Source organism: Stenella coeruleoalba (genome assembly GCF_951394435.1).
Source record: "Stenella coeruleoalba genome assembly, chromosome: 19".
Taxonomy (NCBI): Eukaryota; Metazoa; Chordata; class Mammalia; order Artiodactyla; family Delphinidae; genus Stenella; species Stenella coeruleoalba.
Window position 1 is genome coordinate 29,810,962 of NC_137165.1, and position 19,565 is coordinate 29,830,526.

Consider the following 19,565-nt stretch of genomic DNA (forward strand, 5'->3'; position numbering starts at 1 on the left):
TCGATGCGCAACGGAAGCCGAGAGACTCCACGGGGCCGCCGAGAGGCGTGCTCGGGGCCCGCCCCCTGGAGCCTGTTAACGGGTGCCACCTGTTGGTGGCAAACGGCTGCTCCAGGCTTTGTGAATGACGAGAACGCGGAGCGGGATTGATTCGGGTCCGCTCAAGACAGGGCTAGGGAAGAGAATAAGCGAAATGCCTTTACTCCTTTCCTGCTGAGCCCTACGTAGGGTCCGAATTTAGGCAACTCTCTAGATAAACAAGCACTGCTCAGCTGTGGTCTCCTTCTAAGATATTTGCTCATATACATAAAATAATTTCAAAAACGTAACTCCCAATGCATCTAGTTTACAAAATGTTTCCTCATACACAGTTGCAAAAGATGTAATTCCTAATGTATTGTAAATATTGACATTTTAAAATAAAACCATTAATCACTCTTTTAAAAGTATTCAGTGGAATTTAAATACCTTAGCAGTTTAATACCTACCACCATGCAAATTTTAAAATATAAAAAATAGTCCTCTTATTAACTCTTAGGTAAGTGAATCAGAAGTTTTACATCACTTGAATTTCCATTCCATTCCTTCCACATAGTATATTAACTCCTTTAGTTTTCATTACAAAGGTATGAATTATAAGCTATTATTATTCCCATTTTGAAGATTAAAAAAACCCAAAAAGTTCAGAGAGGCTAAGTAACTTCCCCAGGGTCACTGGACTAAGTACGTGGCTAATACCTTGCAGTCAGTAGATACGTTTAAAAAAGTTTTTTTTTAAGTTTTATTTTCCTGTGACCCTAATGCTCTAGGTCTTCTGGATTGAGTTATTACTATTATTAGAGGTACACAATTGATCAAAATAGCATAAAACGCCACACATTTTGTTACATAATTATTAAACGGAGAAAATAAAATGGACATGGACTATATCTATTAATAAAATAAATGGAGGTCTGTGTGGATTTTTTTAATTAGTCCAAGTCTCTGTGAATGGATATTGCTAAATGAGACAGGGCTCCCCATCAAACCTGGACCTATTTTTTGTTTTTATAGATGTGACGCCCTGAGAAAATATGTTCATTTGTGTTAAGTAGACAAGAATGGAAGGACTTATGTTATTGGCTATATCAGTCAATTCCTTCAAACTCTTTCCAACTTACATGCTAAAATCACCTAGAGATCGTTCGTTAAAAATTATTTTCGGTACTCCTTCAGTCAACAATTCAGTTAGGTTCAATAATGTTAAAAACAAAGAATTGGGAATCACCTGACTTTCAAAGAAAGTGTTTACCCAGTCGCTAGAGTTGTTCACTTTCGCAATATCTGGGAAGGCTCTACTAAGATTTAAGTGATTATTATACCACTTACTTTTACAATTAGAGGTGCCTTGTCTATGGCGCTAAACTTAGATGAAACGGGGGTAAAAATGACAATTCATAAAAATGGGGATTATGATCAAAGACCTGTATATTGATGACAGATGGATAGAGAGATGGGTGATTATATATAAATCATCCCTATAAAACTCTTACATATAGATTTATTAGCAATTTAATCTGATAGTTGAAATCAATTATGTTTATAAATATTCATTTGATAGAATTGGAAGAGCATATCAACATCTAAGAAAGAAGAGTTAATCCCAATAAAATGAAGCTGGGTTCTCAAGTTCAGGGCATTGTTACATTTTTTGTATGAATGATGGCTGTCATGGACATGATTTACAGCAGAATCCACTACATGTTTCCCTAAAGTTAATCTAAATTTAATAATAGCTGGAGGAAACAAACAAGTACAGTAGGTGCTGTAAGGCTATGTGGATGGGGTCAGGAGGGAGAAAGACACTTTGAGAACAGAAACGGTGCCCAGGCACACTCTCAGGCAATCAGCTGTAGGAAGGAGTCCCAGTGAAAGGAGGAGATGAACTGAATTCTCTTAAAACCACGCAGGCCTACCTCTCCTTAGAAAGTGCGTGCGACTCCTCAGGACACATTTACGCCCAGTTTGAAGACGGCTACTCCAAAACATGGAAAGTTAGCTAAGCTGTGTTTACCTGGCTAGTCTTGTTTCCTTTCTGGAGATGCGCAAAACACCACCATTCCCCCTATTATCAGGACCTCGAGTGTGTCCTCTGTGGTTTCTGGTGAGAAATCTGCTATCCTTGGGATTGTCTTTACTTTATAGGTAAGGTGTCATTTTTCTCTGCTTTCAAGATTTTTTTTTTGTCTTTGGGTTTCAAAATTTTAATTATGCTGTGTCTTGGCATGGATTTTTTAAGGTTTATCCTGCTGGAGTTTCACTCAGCTTTGAGAATCTGTAGGTTTATATCTCATGCCAAATTTGGGGCATTTTCAGCCATTATTTCTTTGGGTACTTTTTCAGCCACTCTTCCTAGGATTCCAATCGCTTAAACGTTAGGTCTCTTATTATAGTCCCACAGATCCTTGAGGCTCTTTTTTTTTTAACTTTATTTTCTTTCAATTGTTCAGATTGTGAATTTTCTATTGTTCTCTTTCAGATCACTGATTATTTCCTCTCTCCCCTCCATTTTGTTGTAGAGTCCATCACTGAGCTTCTTACTTTGGTAATTGTATTTTTCAGTTCTAAAATTTCCTTCTGGTTCTCCTTTACATCTTCTATTCCTTTGCTGAGACTTTATATTTCCTTGCTGAGTCTTTCTTTTCTTTCATTCATTTCAACATGTTTATCCTGTCTGCTTTAAAATATTTGTCAGATAATTCTAACATCTCCATTATCTCCGTGTCGGCATCTATTAATTGTCTCTTTTTCAGTTTGAGATCTTCCTGGTTCTGGGTATGAAATTGAAGAAGTTGAAATCTGAACATTTTCTTATTATGGTCTGAGATTCTGGATCTTGTTTATTCTGTTTTAGCTGTCTTTCTCTGACACTGCTCTGGTGGGGGAGGGGAGGTACGGCAGGTGGGGATTGAAGTCCAAGTTCCTCACCTGGGCTATGTTAACACCTGAAGGCGCAAGTGGCAGAGAAGCTCCTCCTTGCTGCTGCCACTGGTGGGAGTTCCCATCCTGGTTGACATGTAAGAATGGACTCAAGCAAACTCATTTGTCTCTGGTCCCTGATTTATTTTTATCTGAGTTTGGAAATTTGAGAAACAAGGTGCATTCTGATTCACTCCACATGTAGAGTTGAATTCCTGTTGTTGCACCTACAGGATTTAAATTTAGAAACTGAAGCTGAAACTAAGGAGCATGAAAATAGCATTGGCCTCCTGGGTTTTCCTCACTCCTGAGAATGATTTCTAGTCCATTCCTTCTCTCATATTTTCCTGTTCTCACTCAGCTTTGTCAAGCACATTTATATCTTCCCTCCTCCTTGACTGGGGGGCCTTGTTACGATTCCCTGCCTGCTATCATCCTTTTCGAGTTTTGGAAATAATTGCTATGGCGTTTAGTCCGGTTCCTTCAGGAAATTAGCCCTGAAGAAGAGAAGAAACACTTTTGTTGCAACTATGAAACAAAATTGCCTGCCCCCCCACCCCCCGCAGATCTGGTCATGTGATTGCGTGCCGAATCCCCTTCCCAGGATTCACACCACCTGCAGTGAATCCTGAATTAGTAGCTTGTCCGCAGTAGCTGCATTCTGATCCAGACCAACCAAGACCCCTTGTACTTTATTCTGCAACAATTCACGGGGAAGGCCTTTAACGAACCCCCAGGCAATGAGCCTCCATCAGCTTCTCATACCTTTCCCCAACATATAATTTAAAAAATAAAGTATTGTTGCAAACACAGTTTTGAGATAAGTTTCTTCCAATCCTGTTGCCTCCCCCAAAGCTCTATTACTTTTTGATCTGTCCCGAGAGGACGAGTTTACATCACAGAAAATGCAAGTTCAAACTGAACCACAAGCACAAGCATCACCTTAAAAAATGTGCTTTTGCCACTCTCCATGAGAGAAAATTCCATTGGCTCTTCAGTCTTATCTCTTTTGCTGGTCTTTCTGCACAGTCCCCTTCTTTTCATCTATCTCGCTTCTTTCTCTCCTAGAAGGAAACCAAATTCCTCTCAAATTCCTGTGCAGCACAGTTTAGCAATTCTTTGTTGCCTTTGCTGATGCCCCTATACTCTCAGCTCCCACCTCTTCATGTCAAGGAACCAATAAGTTTTTTTTTTCTCATTATGGTTTATTACAGGATATTGAATACAGTTCTCTGTGCTATACAGTAGGACTGTGTTGTTTCTGTATTTTATATATAGTAGTTCGTATCTGCTAACCCCAAACTCCTAATTTATCCCTCCCCACACCCTTTTCCCTTTTTAATCATCCATTGGTTTTCTATGTCTGAGTCTATTTCCGTTTCATACATAAGTTAATTTGGGTCGTATTTTAGATTCCACGTATAAGTGATATTTGTCTTTCTCTTTCTGACTTACTTCAGTTAGTACAGTGGTTTCTAGGTCCATCCATGTTGCTGCAAATGGCATTATTTCATTCAAAAAGATATTTTTCTTAAACAAAGACCATTCCAGTTGTTGGGAGGAACTTTACTGCTGGCTCTTAGAATAATAATCTTTCACTTGGTTCCCAGGCGTGTTTTGTTGCTTTGATTCTAGTGATTATAAACTGTAAAGAAAAGGGGATATGTTAGTGTTTGCCCTCATAAAAGACCACCCAGTGTTGAAGGCCAGATTAAAATGGAGATTATAGTGCACCTACTCACAGTGTGCTATACTTAACACCACATTTATCTACACAGCCACTGTAAGTGACTCATTGTTTGGTGATTCTTGTGTCATAAGAGCATTTTGGGGGTTCCCTTGTTTGGTTAGCCTTTGCTTATATCGTCAAAAACTTAAACGGATGAAACAGTTTGCATTTCAAGTCCTAAGGCATTTTAAGAATGGACTTCTACAATCCATCAGAGGTCTAGTCCTACTTTTTCCTAGCTTTTTCCTTATTTTTTATTATAAAAATTTCCTGACACATATAAAGTTTGAAAAAAATATATAGTGAACACCCATATACCTGCCACCCATATCCTACCATTAACATCTTACTATAATACTTGCTTTATCACATATTTATCCATCTATTCATTGCTCTTTCCACCCATCATTCCATCGTATATTTTGGATACATTTTAAAGATTGCATACACTTCCTCCTAAACCCTTCAAACCCATATGATTAACTAAAGGTGAAGTTTTGTTTACAATTTTTTCCTTTTCAAGCAAAATTTGTCTCTTATGAAACAAGCAAATCAAGTGTATGTTTGCTGAGTTTCGACAAATATATACATCTTTGTAATCCAAACACCTGTTACAAACAAGACAACAGGCCCCAAATGATGTCACTTATGCTCAGCCCCACATCACCAAATCGAGACTTAATTACAGTTTTGGCTGTCCCAGAAATGGAATCTTAAACCAATCCATCAGGATTTGCCTATTCAGCGCTAGTTAATCTGCCTGATAGACCCCTGCCATCCCGTAAAGGCAAGTAAACTTGCAATAACCAACCCATATTTTTGTCTGTATAACTTCCTCATTCTGCTCCTTTCTACCTATAAAAGTCTTTCATTTTGTACATTGGAGCTCCTTTCTATCTGCTAGGTTGAATGATGCCTGATTCATGAATCACTGAATAAAGCCAATAAGATCTTTAAAACTTACTCAGTTGAGGGGACTTCCCTGGCGGCCCAATGGTTAAGACTCCACCCTCCCAATGCAGCGGGCACAGGTTTGATCCCTAGTCAGGGAACTAAGATCCCGCATGCTGCAAGACATGGCCAAAAAAAAAAAAAAATTTTTTCTCAGTTGAATTTTCTTCGTTAACACACCTATCAAAATGTGCCATATTACCACTACCCCCAGGAAATTTCATATCCCTTCCCTGTCAATGCCTGCCTTTTATCCCTTTGATACCTGCCTTTTATCAACCACAGTTTCTAGTTCATTTTTACTCTGTCATTTTATCAGGGAGTTCCCTCCCCTCCATTACTTCTAGTGAATAAGCCCATCCCATGATTTAAAAATAACACTTTTAATGTTATATTCAGTCGCCCCTCAGTATCTATAGGGGATTGGTTCCAAATCACCCCACAGATACCAAAATTCACAGATGCTCAAGTCCCTCATATAAAATAGTGTAGTATTTGCATATAATCTCCCATACACTTTAAATCATCTCTAGATTACTTATAATACCTAATACATGCTATGTAAATAGTTGTAGATACAGGCGTGACTCATTTTATTGTACTTCACAGGTATTGCATTTTTCACAAATTGAAGGTTTGTGGCAACCCTGTTTCAAGGAAGTCTATTGGTGCCATTTTTCCAATAACATTTGCTCACTTTGCATCTTGTGTAACATTTTGGTAATTCTTCACAATTTGCCAATATTTCAAACTTTCATTATTATTATATTTGTTACGGTGATTTGTGATCTGTGATCTTTGGTGTTACTATTACAAAAAGACTATGACTTGCTGAAGGCTCAGATGATGGTCAGTATTTTTTTTAGCAATAAATTTTTTTTAAATTAAGGCATGTACATTTTTTAAGACATAACACTATTGCACACTTAATAGACTACAGTATACTGTAGACATAACTTTTACATGCACTGGGAAACAAAAACATCTGTGTGACTCTATTGTGGTGGTCTGGAATCAAACCGGCAATATCTCCAAGGTATGCCTGTACAATGTTAATGCTATGTAAATAGTTGTTTGCATGCAGTAAATTCAAGTTTTGCTTTTAGGAACTTTCTAGAATTTTTTCCAAATATTTTTGATCTCCTGTTGGTTGAATCCACGGATGTGGAATCCACAGATATGGAACCAGCCAATAGTGAGGGAGGGCTGACTTGCAGAATAACGGTTGCAGCCTTTAATGCAATAGTACCACTTCTATTTTATCTTAGAGAAATAACCCCAAATATGGAAAATACCATAGGCAAAATATAGATACTTATCATAGTGCTATTTTTCTGTGACAAAGTGAAGCCCTAGAGTCTAATTATGGAAGGGTTTAAGTGTATTTGAAGCTCTGGCGACACAGAACAACTTTGAATGTTTAGCTAGGAAAAGTTTAGGACAATCTTTGTTACATCATTACTTCTGTTTGACTAACAGTGTAACTTTTACATAAATAATATCTTTCAAATGTTTCTCCAGAGGCTCATCCCCAATACCAGCATTATGGGATTTTACTCATTCTGGAGCATCCCATGCTAAAGTTTAAGAGAACCTGGTTGCATATTTCTCTTCTCTGGCCCAAATCTCAGCACCCTCTCCCTTCATCTGCAGCACTCTGCCATTTCACAAGGCTGCAGATGAAAACATCTGTCTGTTAATTACCTGCAGGGGCAGAGGGTTAGAAAAGGGAACAGGAAAGAGAGAGTTGTCACATGTACTTCGTTTTTCTGTTTTGCCATGTGCACCTTTGAAGCAGAATATTTAGAAGTAACCTGACCCTCATACCGCCCTGCACAATCTTGTTTCCTAGCTCTGAGGTGAGTTATTCTGTACACCCTAAAATAAAAGTGACATTTAGACACACACACACACACACACACACACACACACACACAAGAAAACACCTCTCCCATCCTTTTTCCTCCCTTCCCCTTCCCAAACCTCTAATTGCCTCTTTAAAATGACTGTTGTCATGTTAACGAAACGGTTAGGTGTTATTTAGGGGGCTCGGTCCTTTATGTCTCAGCGTAGAAAGAATTCAGCGAGAGACAAATTGATAGATAAGAAGTGATTTATTAGAATAGGACACTTGCGAGGCTTAACAAGCAGTCAGGCAAGCATTGCGATGCCCCGAGTACTTAGTGGGTTACATTTTTATAATCAGAGGAAGAGAGAGGACGGGGAGAAGACCTTCTTTGTCTTTCTTGAGTAGATGTCATGCTTTCCTCATCAGTTCCTCCTCCAGATTGGGTTTTTTGTCCCTACATAGTCAGGCCAGGACTGTCATGGCACTTTGGAAAACTTATTTCAGGTCTCAGTACAATGAGGACCTTTCACTTTGATATGTCACCTTTCCATAAATGATTGTTTTTTGTGTGCACAGAGCATGCCACCATTGTTGTATTGTATTGTTCTGGGGCATGTCTCAGGCTTCTGTTGCATTATTTTGTTGCTAGTCAAGCTAGATTTATTTTGTTGTTAAGCAAGCCAATCTGGCTTTGATGCTAAGCCACTTGTTCTGCTTTGACTCAAGCAAGCCCACATTTTTTCAGGATTTTCCCATTACTTTCTTGAGTGATCATTAATCTTACTGTGGTCTCCCAAAGCTCCCTAAAGTTCCCTATCAACAATCCCCCTAATGGGGTTTCTAAGCTATTTGATTATCCTACTCAATCCCTATCATTAACAACACAAAATTATGCCAATGACAAAGTATCGAGAAAGAAAACAGAATAAAAAATTTTATTATCCTATTTAAAAAGATGACGTAAAAGACCAGAGGAAAAAAAATCCCAAATGCCAACACTGTTTATGTAGTATCTAATTTTCCCCCCAAATTTCCAAAATGTCCATTATATTCGTAATTTTATAAGAAAAATAATTTTAAGAACAAATCTATGAAAACGGAATCCCACAGTTTCCAGATTAAGCTGGCCAGGTTTAATCTGATTGGGGCAGATGCAGCAGTTTGAAATGCCAGGTCTTTTGTTGGGGATGGAAGAGATGGGCGGGGCAGGAAGGACGGTCCTCATGGTTATTTCTCTGTAGCGTCTCAGTTCTGTCGCACAACCCAAGTCAAATCAATGCATTAAACGCCTCTTCCTTTCTGCTTGTCCCCAAAACGGCAAAGAACGACGTAGTGGGGCAAAAAGAACACCCCGAGCGCCGTTGCAGGGATCCTAGTGGGCCAATTGGGCAAAGGGCGCGCGAGACGTCGCTAGCCTCTCCACCCGCCCAAGCCCCGCCCCGCCCCAGCCCCGCCCCAGCCCCGCCCCAGCCCCGCCCCAGCCCCCGCCCCAGCCCCCGCCCCAGCCCCAGCCCCCGACGCCCAGGCCCCGCCCCTGACGCCCAGGCTCCGCCCCCGTTCCGGCTCGGCCTCGCCCAGCCCGCAACCGTCACGTGCTGAGGCGCGGCGTCCAGCCCGTAGCTGATGCTGCCGCGCGGTATTCGTCATGGAGCTGGCGCCGCGGAGTTGTTTTATGCCGGTGCTGCTGCTGCTCCTGGGCCTGAGCACGGGTAGGTTCGGGCAAAAGTGCTTCAGCGGCCGGTGCCTCCTTCTCTTCTTTAGGGATAAGAATCTGTTAGTGGGTTTGTGCTTTTTAAAGCATATTCCTTTTCCCCTGTTTCTACCTTGCGTAATTATTTTTGCTTTTGAGTCTCACTCTATTTTTTTTTTTCCGGATTCAAAGTTCTTTTTCTACTTTTTTCTGGCCCTGGGTGGTCTGCTGCCTTGTTTCTTCCCTGCGTGTAGGTAGAAGCAGTTTTGCAAAATGTAAGATTTGGAGAAGCTCCTGATCAATGAGGGTTCCGCAATCTTAAGGCCACCTCCCTTTTCCTGCCGCGATTGGCTGCTAAATGAGATTATAAGGTCTTTTTATTTTGAGCTGAAACACACGGTACCAAGACTGAAAAATCCTACCACGAATGGGACGTTTAATTGCGAGTAAGCCTTTCTCCCTCTACCTGATCAGAACAGGCAGGATAATATGTCCCCTCACCGCAGTCCTTTTTGGCAAAAACAAATTCGTGTTTAATGGGATGACTTGCAAATTGATTTTCAGTCTTTTCTTTAAGCAAAATGAGCCCTGGTGTGAATCAAGAACTGAGAATTCGAACTAACCACAAACTTGCCTTGTGATCTTAGGCAAGTTGCTTTACTTGTTTTCCCTTTTGTAAAATGGGGATCATATGACCCTTCGACTTGTGTCTGGGAAATGTTGTCGAATAGGTTGCCCCCCGATTTTTTTTATATAAATTTATTTTATTATTATTTATTTTTGGCTGCGTTGGGTCTTTGTTGCTGCGCGCGGGCTTTCTCTAGTTGCGGCGAGCGGGGGCATTTATTGAATGCCTGGTAAGTGCTAGGTATTGTACAACTATCTTGATTGTTTCAAGGATCTTGCGTTTTTTAGTTGGTCTAACGATTAAGGAAATACCCTTTTTCATATTCGTTGCCGACCTTTCTTTGTTGTTTTGCCTTTTATTTTTGTTGTACAGAAATGTAACAAGTTTCTGTCCTCAACTCTTGATATTTTGTTTTATAGTCTCTAGGGTATGCTTTAATCGTTTCCCCATCCAGAGGTCAAAGAGACTTTCAACTCTATTTTCATATTATTTTTCACATCTAAATTTTAAAATTGAAATATCTGATCCACTTGGAATTTATTTTGGTTTAGAGTGTTAAGAAAGAACCTACATCTCTATTTTTTTTCTTCAAAAATCTGTTACTCCAGAGTAATATAGTGAGTAATCTTGCCCCACTAACTTGTGATGCTTCTTCTTTTTTTTTGCGTTATGTGGGCCTCTCACTGTTGTGGCCTCACCCGTTGCGGAGCACAGGCTCCGGACGCGCAGGCTCAGCGGCCATGGCTCACGGGCCCAGCCGCTCCGCGGCATGTGGGATCTTCCCGGACCGGGGCATGAACCCGTGTCCCCTGCATCAGCAGGCGGACTCTCAACCACTGCGCCACCAGGGAAGCCCGTGATGCTTCTTTAATTGTATATTAAATGAGGAACAAAAATCAACGTGCTGCATTTTGAGATTTTTTTCCCCCAAAGTGTAAATCTCTCTCTTTTAAACAGAATTATAAACACGTTTTATGCTTCCTGTTAAAAATCCAAACGTTACAGAGGGTGTAGGTGAAAATGTGAAAGCCTCCAGCCCCCTGTGCCACTATTAAGTTTGGTATGTTTTTTCATAGCTGAGTTTTTTGAGGTTTTTTTTCCTTATCTCCACAATATATTGGAGTAAATAAATTGTCTGAAGTATAAACCAAATCATCACTAGCCTAACCCAGCCGTGTCTCCTGGGCTGGGAATTTAACTGGACATAGACATTCTTCCGGAAAATCGAATTGTGCTTCTGTTTCAGGAGCTGTCATCAGCTGGCCCACAGAAGAGGGCAAGGAAGTATGGGATTATGTGACTGTCCGGAAGGACGCCCACATGTTCTGGTGGCTCTATTATGCCACCAGCCCCAGCAAGAACTTCTCAGAACTGCCCCTGGTCATGTGGCTTCAGGTAAAATTGGTTTCACTGCCTGGCCTGACGTTGAGGCCAGGTTTCTCCCACTTACCACCTTGCTTGCCCTTAAAGGCTCACAGCTCAGCAGTGAAGAACTGATGTGGTCCAGCAGCCAGCTGGGGCTCTCCTAGGCTTGGGAATTCGGCGTCCTTCTGAGGCAGGCAAAGGCGATGGTACGGTCAAGGAAGCCAAATCAGAGAGTGAGAGGTTCTAGTCTTTTACGGGGGTCTTTTTCTATTGAGCCCAGCACAGGCAGCAGTAGGAACCCTTACTGGAAGCTCCTGAAGACACATTTGACAATATGCTGACAGAAAGTGTTTCTGGAAGGTTCCAAAGCAAAGACTGAGGTACCCTGACCAGCCCTTCCTCTCCCCTCCCAGTCCTTTCCTAGATCTGAATTCCTTGCCCCTAGAAAAACTGGTATTTTGAAAGAACTCAGCCTTTTGTATCTTAGCATTAAGTGTCGGGCCCTATCCTTCTCTCTAAAGAGTGTTTGCATTTTTAATCTTGAGCTCTAGTGGTAGGATTGAAGACAGGAAACTGGTTGGAAATTACTTGAGGGCAGGCAGAGGATCCTTCCTTCCTTTCATTCCTAAAATGTCTGTACAAAGGTGGCCCCACACCCACCTGGAAGACCAAGATCTAGGGAGGGGTTGAGGAATGCGGTCTTGCTTCACCTTCTGGAAACTGTAGGCATGGCCCAGCTGGGGCACCAGGTTGCTCACCAGTAAATAGGGCACCCTAGGGCTTCCCTGGTGGCGCATTGGTTGAGAGTCCGCCTGCCGATGCAGGGGACACGTGTTCGTGCCCCGGTCCGGGAAGATCCCACATGCCGCGGAGCGGAGCGGCTGGGCCCATGAGCCATGGCCGCTGAGCCTGCGCATCCGGAGCCTGTGCTCCGCAGCGGGAGAGGCCACAACAGTGAGAGGCCTGCGTACCGAAAAAAAAAAAAAAAATAGGGCGCCCTGATACCCCCATGGGATGTAAATGTCACTTCCTCCAAAAATGTCATTATTCATAAGCAGCCTCCCAGTGCCCCCATCTTTGCCTTCCAGACCAGTGGATACAGGCTTTCTGATGAACAGTTTGCACGGAGGGGCCTTTTTCTCTTGAGATTATCGCAAGTATTTTCTTTGAAGGCTGGGGTGAGGCTCAGCCCCAGAGCGCAGATATGAAAATGTCTCAGAAGAAGAACCCGTCTGTGTGGCCCAGGGAGCTTTTGTGCATCCCGGGCAGCTGGAGATGAAGCTGTGGCAGGGCTGTCAGGGAGAGCCGTGCAGTGGACAAGCCCAGTTCTGCCTTCCTGCCACTTAGAGCCGTGGCAAAACACTTCCCTTCTCTGGGCTTTGGTCTGCGGGATTTCAGCGGTTTTCAAACTTTTTATTAATCAGCAGAACTTCTTCCGCTCCCAAGTGAAAGCTTGCAGACCAGCCAAAGCAGAAGAAGGAAGTGCTGGGGCCGAGGTTGGGGCGGAGTGCCAAGTCCCACCCATTCAGCCTCCCCTTTGTCACGTGCTGCCCCTCAGGCACTTTCTGGGCTTCCAGGAACACAGTTTGAAAACCACTGAATTTCTGAAACTGCAAACCTTCCTTCTGGTTGACTGCAGAGTAGGGCAGTTGTTTTATTTGAATGAGTTGCCAACATTTACAAATCAAGACATTTCCTTCCTTTTTCCAAAAACCAGGAGATGCGATTACTTGGGGCCTGAACTTGCTGTCCCGGAGCGGAGTGGTGGGGCCCCTCTTGCACACAGGCAGGAGCTTCGGGGGACCCACCTGCCCTCTCTGCTCCTCTTCTGGCCCCTCAAGACCGTGCAGTTTGTGACCTTTGGTTTCTGTGAGCTGAGATGCTATTTGATGGTTATCAACGGGCTCACTGTCCTGCTCTTCATCTCCTCAGAGGCCCAAGGGAAGGGGAAAAGAGTATGATTAAGGAAGAAATAATTAATTCAGGTTAAAAGGAGATCTCTCGTAGCAGCCTACTGAGAATCCATGCACTGACTCCTCTGGACAGGTCTTTGGGAATCAAGGTCACGTCATCTGAGTGGAGTAGCTCTGAGTGATGTCGTGTGCTACGTTAGGTACACTTTCAAGTCATCTAAGCGTTTTAGTTTGCCCTTGGACACACTTGCCATATTTCAGAGTCACTGCATAGTCCCGGGCCGTGACAGTACCCCCATCCCAAAGTTCTAGACAAAGAGATTTTGCAGTGGTATGTTATCAAGTAGAACAGGACAGGAGAATGGGATTTCTCCCACAAAGACCATACCTCTAGGATTCCAGCTTCTCTCCTTTCACTTTGGTCCTATCCCAGCCCAGTAAGTCCACTAGGAAAAAGGGGCCCAGCTTTCACTCAAGGACCCTTGCTTTTATTTTATTTTGTTTTTTGCTTTGCTTTTTTTTAAATTGAATAATAGTTGGTGTACAGTATTATATGTTACAGGTATACAGTATAGTGATTCACAATTTTTAAAGGTTCTCCTCCATTTATAGTTCTATAAATATGGGCTATATTCCCTGTGTTGTACAATATATCCTTGTAGTTTATTTTATACATAGTGGTTTGTATCTCTTAATCCCCTTCCTTTACATTCCCCCCTCCCTTCCCTCTCCCACCTGGTAGCCACTAGTTTGTTCTCTATATCTGTGAGTCTGCTTCTTTTCTGTTACAGCCACTCGTTTGTTGTATTTTTTAGATTTTCCATATAAGTGACATCATACAGTATTTGTCTTTCTTTGTCTGACTTATTTCACTTAGCATAATACCCTCAAAGTCCAATCATGTTGCTGCAGTTGGCAAAATTTCATTCTTTTTTATGGCTGAGTAGTATTCCATTGTATATGTATACACCGCCTCTTCTTTATCCATTCATCTGTTGATGGGCACTTAGGTTGCTTCCATATCTTGGCTATTACAAATAATGCTTCTATGAACATTAGGGTGCATGTATTTTTTCAAATTAGTGTTTTTGTTTTTTTCAAATATATACTCAGGAGTGGAATCACTGGATCATGTGGTAGTTCTATTTTTAGTTTTTTGAGAAACCTCCATACTGTTTTCCACAGTGGCTGCACCAATTTACATTCCCACCGACAGTGTTACAAGGATTCCCTTTTCTCCACATCTTCGCCAACACTTGTTTGTGGTCTTTTTGATGATAGCCATTCTGACAGGTGGGAGGTGGTACATCATTATGGTTTTGATTTGCATTTCCCTGATGATCAGCAGTGTTGAGCATCTTTTCATGTTCATGCTGGCCACCTGCATTTCCTCTTTGGAAAAATGTCTATTGAGTTCTTCTGCCCATTTTTTAATCAGGTTGTTTGTTTTTTTGATGTTGAGTTATATGAGCTGTTCATATATGTTGGATATTAACCCCTTATTGGTCGTATCATTTGCAACTATTTTCTCCCGTTCCATAGGTCTTTTCATTCTGTCGATGGTGAGGACATTGCTTAGAGGGATTTATAGCCTCCCAGTTTTATAATAGCTTGGTGTCGGTTCAAAACATTCAGTAGTTTCATAAACTCTCTGTTGGGGTCCTTTAGTTACCCCTGAGCCCTGACTCTATGTTGTCTCTCTTTTCCTTTAGATTTCCCTGTACAGATTGCCCTGGTTTCTGTTTTGCCTGAGCTGTTTCCTTCCATCATTGTGTATCTCCCTTTCCTAACCATCTTGCACAGGGACACAGCATCCTTTTATTCAAGGCCCTCAGCCTATCCTGTTGGCTCAGCTGACCCCTGAGGTTTTGTCCAGAAAAGCACTGACCATCCTTACCCCTGACCATCTCCTGAAGGACCTCCTCCCCTCTCTTAGCCCTTAGAAGCCATAGAACCTCTGCCTCCCATTGTCTGGGCCCCCAGCACTGAGCTTCTGTTCAGAATCCTGCCTCGCCCCTGGCCTTGGATGCCCACAGTGTTGAGTGCTTCCTGCCCAGGGACTTCCGCATTTACTATGTTATATCCTGGGGATCATCTTGATCAAACTGCCCCTCAGTCTGGGTCCCTTGTAAAGCCTCAGGGACACTGAGGAGAGGGTGGTGGAGAGTCACAAGGCCCCGGGTCCAGTCCTGGTGGAGCCCCTAATTGCCACGTTCCCTCTCTGGGCCATACTGCTCATCTTTGAAGGGAGAGGTTTGGACGAGATGTTTTGAGGTCAGCAAACCCCACGTGAGGCCAAGGCTCGAGCTCAGAGAATCAGAGGTAGGAACGTTCCCTCTGGGGGCTCTTAGCCCGGTTGCTTCCTTTTCTTAGAAAGACTTGAGCAGTTACCAGGGGGCTCAGTTAGTGCAGACACTGGATCAGTTGTGTCCTGTGTGTAAGGTTGACCCAGCCATCACTGACTCATAAATTGTTTATAGTGAATGGGGTCATTGTTGGAGTGACGAAGGTTTGACTAACATTTTCTCTGACTTTATTTTTGTTTGTTTGTTTTTTTTGCTTTCACAGGGTGGTCCAGGTGGTTCCAGCACTGGATTTGGGAACTTTGAGGAAATCGGGCCCCTTGACAGAGATCTCAAACCACGAAGAACTACTTGGGTACAGTGAGGAAGGCCTCGAACTCAAACTGCCGTGTGGCCTCTCCCAGGCTGAGTCCCACCCAGCCCTACCCCATTCTGGGTGGCGTCACAAGTTGAGCCATCCCACTCCACCCCCCTCCCTCTTCCTCTGTGTCCGGGGGGACCTTGCGTACTTGTCCACAGGCTTCCTCTCTGGCCAGCCTCTTCCATTTCTTGGGGCAGCTTATCCCACACTGGTCACCTTCCCAACTCGGTGACCTTTCTCTCCACTTGCCTGCAGAAACCTCTGTCTACTCTAGCAGACCCCCTGGACCTTGTCATGACCCACATATTGGCCATCCCTGCAATCTGAGACGCCAGGGTCCCACCTTCTGGCCACAACCTGCAATCCTTTCCCCTCCTACTCTCCTACTTCCATTCTTGTCTTCCTCAGGACTTCAAACCCCTTGTCCTCTGCCCTTTTGATGTCTCTCTAATTCTCTGTCTCACCCTGCCCCCTCATTCTTCGCTTCACTTCCTTACCTAACCCCCACCCCTGGTTCCCTCATTCTTCTCCCTCCGCATCCTTGCCATGCCCAGCCTGGGGTCAGTCCCCCTGTCCACCTGCTCAGCCCCTTCCTCCAGGCTGCCAAACACTGGTGGGTAAACCCACACCAGTGGGCAGGTTGGGGCTGTTGCTCCCAGCTGGTGGCCACCCTCTGCTCTGTGCTTCTCCTCTGCTCCTCTCCCATCTGTTGATGGACACTTAGGTTGTTTTCACCTTTTGGCTGTTGTGAATAATGCAGGGAACATTAGCGTACAAATATTTGTTTGGGCCCCTATTTTCAATTTGGTGGGGCGGGGTGGGGAATTGCTGGGTCCTATGGTAGCTCTATGTTTACTACCCAAGTGTTGCTAATATTCTTCATCCACCCCTTTTCCATCGCCTCTTGTGGGTGCTTTCAACATGCCCCCCCACCCCCAATCCACTTCCCACATGGTGCTTGGGTGAAACCCTCCAATGCCAGTCACTCCTTAGTTTACTGTCTTTCAGTTCCCCAAAGATCGGATCCAGATTCCTGGGCGTAAACTGGCTTCTGCTAGCCATACCTCCCAGCTTCTCTGCATGCGCACTCTCCTTGAGGCCTCTGCGCGGGCCATTCCTGGGCTTGCACTTCATTCCTTTGGTCACCCGGTCACACCTAGCTCACCAGACTCACCTCTAAGACTCTGCAGGAGCACCTCCACCTGAAGATCCCCTCTGAGCCCTTTGATTTTCTTGTCTGTCTCCATACTGGTCTTCTTTAAGCACATTTTACTTACTCTTGCCTCAGGGTCTTTGCACATGCTGTTCCCTCAGCCTAGAACATTCACATACTCACTTCCAGTAGCAGAGTACCCCACTGGCTTGTCCCCAAGCCTCCCACGACTAATAGGGTAATGTGACTGGGGCAGAGAGCCTGAACAAGAAGTGAGGAGATGCTGGCCTTGGTCCTGACGCTGCCATTACCTATCCAACTTTGTGACCTTGGACAAGTCCTGGGCCTTTCTGGGCTTTAATGTCCTGATCAGTAAAGGACATGGCTGTAGTGTGTCATCACTAGGGATCCTTCAGGATGTAAAATTCTATAACTCTAAACCTCTTTGGGAAAGGTGTTAGAATAAATTCTGTTCTTGTAGTGTTCAGCAAAGCCAGGCCAATGTGGAAACTGGATTCATCTTGAAGAAAACAGACGTGTGGTATTCCAGCCTCTCACTGCTTCGAGCTGTTGCTCAGACTGACACTGCATGGTTCTACCTGCACGAATGAATTACATTCAGGACATTTGTAGTGTCTGAAAGTAACAGCCTAGATGCTTCGATCCCTGTGTATATGTTAATTTTTCCTTCTTGCCTCTCCTTTTCTTTGCCTTTCTTTGCTATACTAGTCTGTGTTCCTGTTCCAATTTTTTTTTTTTTTTTTTGCGGTACGCGGGCCTCTCACTGTTGTGGCCTCTCCCGTTGCAGAGCACAGGCTCTGGACGCGCAGGCTCAGTGGCCATGGCTCACGGGCCCAGCAGCTCCGCGGCATGTGGGATCTTCCCGGACTGGGACACGAACCCGTGTCCCCTGCATTGGCAGGTGGACTCTCAACCACTGCGTCACCAGGGAAGCCCCTGATTGCAACATTTGACTTTCCTCTGTGGCTTGTAGCTCCAGTCGGCCAGTCTCCTGTTTGTGGATAACCCAGTGGGCACTGGGTTCAGTTATGTGAACAAGAGTGATGCGTACACCAAAGACCTGGCCATGGTGGCATCAGACATGATGGTTCTCCTGAAGACTTTCTTTGAATGCCACAAAGAATTCCAGGTAAGCAAGCTCAGAGGGGGCTAGCAGTTGCAGCACTGCATCCATCAGATGCAAACTTCCCCAAGAGTTACATGCCTAACTGATTCCAGAGAAAACTTTTTTGCACCCAGGATCAGATTGTGGGCTTCTGTTTCAGTCATCACTAAAGGTGGTTTTAGCTTGAAAAAAATGACCCTGCAGCCAGTATTCTAATTAAACATAATAATCAGATATGGGAGGAAAGATCAGCAAAAGCAGATTTGTTTTGTCTGGCCATTACATGCAATAGAAATTTGAAATTGATTTGTGTGAATTAAAAGACATTCAGGATATTTAATTCTTTGTAAATTCCTTTTCTTCCTAGACGATTCCATTCTACATTTTCTCAGAGTCCTATGGAGGAAAAATGGCTGCTGGCATTGCTCTAGAACTTTATAAGGTAACAAGGAAGATGACTTTGTTTTGATGTTGGACAGAAACTGATTATCTTGTTATAGTCACCTGATAATTGAATATTCTTTGAATAGGACCTTGTACATACAGAGTAAGTCTGTAATAATAACCATGAAAAGTTTCAAAAAGAACAATGAAGTTTGCCCCACCAGATATCGAACAGGCTATACAGCTAAGCGAGTAAAGCAATTTGCGGCTGGCATAGCAACAGAAATGCAGATACGTGCATCAGGCTAAAGAATCTAGAAACATATTTTATATATACTTATGTATATGTATATATGTATCTGTGTATGTTTATAACACATACATATGTATCATGCTTACATATGAACATATAAATGATAAGGTGGTATTTCAAATCATTGAGGAAAACAGAATGTTCAATAAATGATATGGAGACAAGTGGCTATCACTTTGGAAAATAGTAAAGTTAGATTCTTGCCTTACATGAAACATCAGTTCTTTTTATTTTTTAAATTATTTATTTTATTTATTTGTTTTTGGCTGCGTTGGGTCTTTGTTGCTGTCCACGGGCTTTCTCTAGTTGTGGCGAGCGGGGGCTACTCTTTGTTGCATTGCGCAGGCTTCTCATTGCGGTGGCTTCTCTTGTTGCAGAGCACAGGCTCTAGGCGTGAGGGCTTCAGTAGTTGTGGCTCACGGGCTCTAGAGCACAGGCTCAGTAGTTGTGGTGCACGGGCTTAGTTGCTCCGCGGCATGTGGGATCTTCCCAGACCAGGGCTTGAACCCGTGTCCCCTGCATTGGCAGGCAGATTCTTAACCACTGCGCCAACAGGGAAGCCCCGAAACATCAGTTCTTGATAGATTAAAAATCTAAACATAAAAATCAAAACTGTAAGAGAACCTGAAAATATAGGAGAAAAGTTTTATAATCTTGGGTACGAAAAACTTGCTTTTCCTTCATAAGATGAAACACCCAAAAGCAAAAAGAATAAGTTTGACGTATTTAGACCACATAAAAATTTAAAACTAATTAGAGTTTCATAAACAATTTTAAAAGATATATACACACAAATAAATATATAGTAGAAGTAGTATTCACATCAATAAGTTCATTAAAGA

General features: G+C 43.1%; 1 protein-coding gene across 2 annotated transcripts in view; it reads left to right on the forward strand.

The window, feature by feature from the left end:
- Window positions 1–9,076: 9,076 nt before the first annotated feature.
- SCPEP1 (serine carboxypeptidase 1) overlaps window positions 9,077–19,565 on the forward strand; it is a 45,037-nt gene continuing 34,548 nt past the window's right edge. Inside the window, exons 1-5 of one of the 2 annotated variants that reach the window (XM_079904234.1) lie at window positions 9,077–9,196; window positions 11,052–11,200; window positions 15,652–15,741; window positions 17,895–18,050; window positions 18,394–18,468. In XM_079904234.1, the coding sequence (XP_079760360.1) occupies window positions 9,133–9,196; window positions 11,052–11,200; window positions 15,652–15,741; window positions 17,895–18,050; window positions 18,394–18,468 (534 nt within the window). In that variant the 5' untranslated portion in view covers window positions 9,077–9,132. The remainder of the gene's footprint in view (window positions 9,197–11,051; window positions 11,201–15,651; window positions 15,742–17,894; window positions 18,051–18,393; window positions 18,469–19,565) is intronic. The other variant, XM_079904235.1, reaches the window with a different exon arrangement.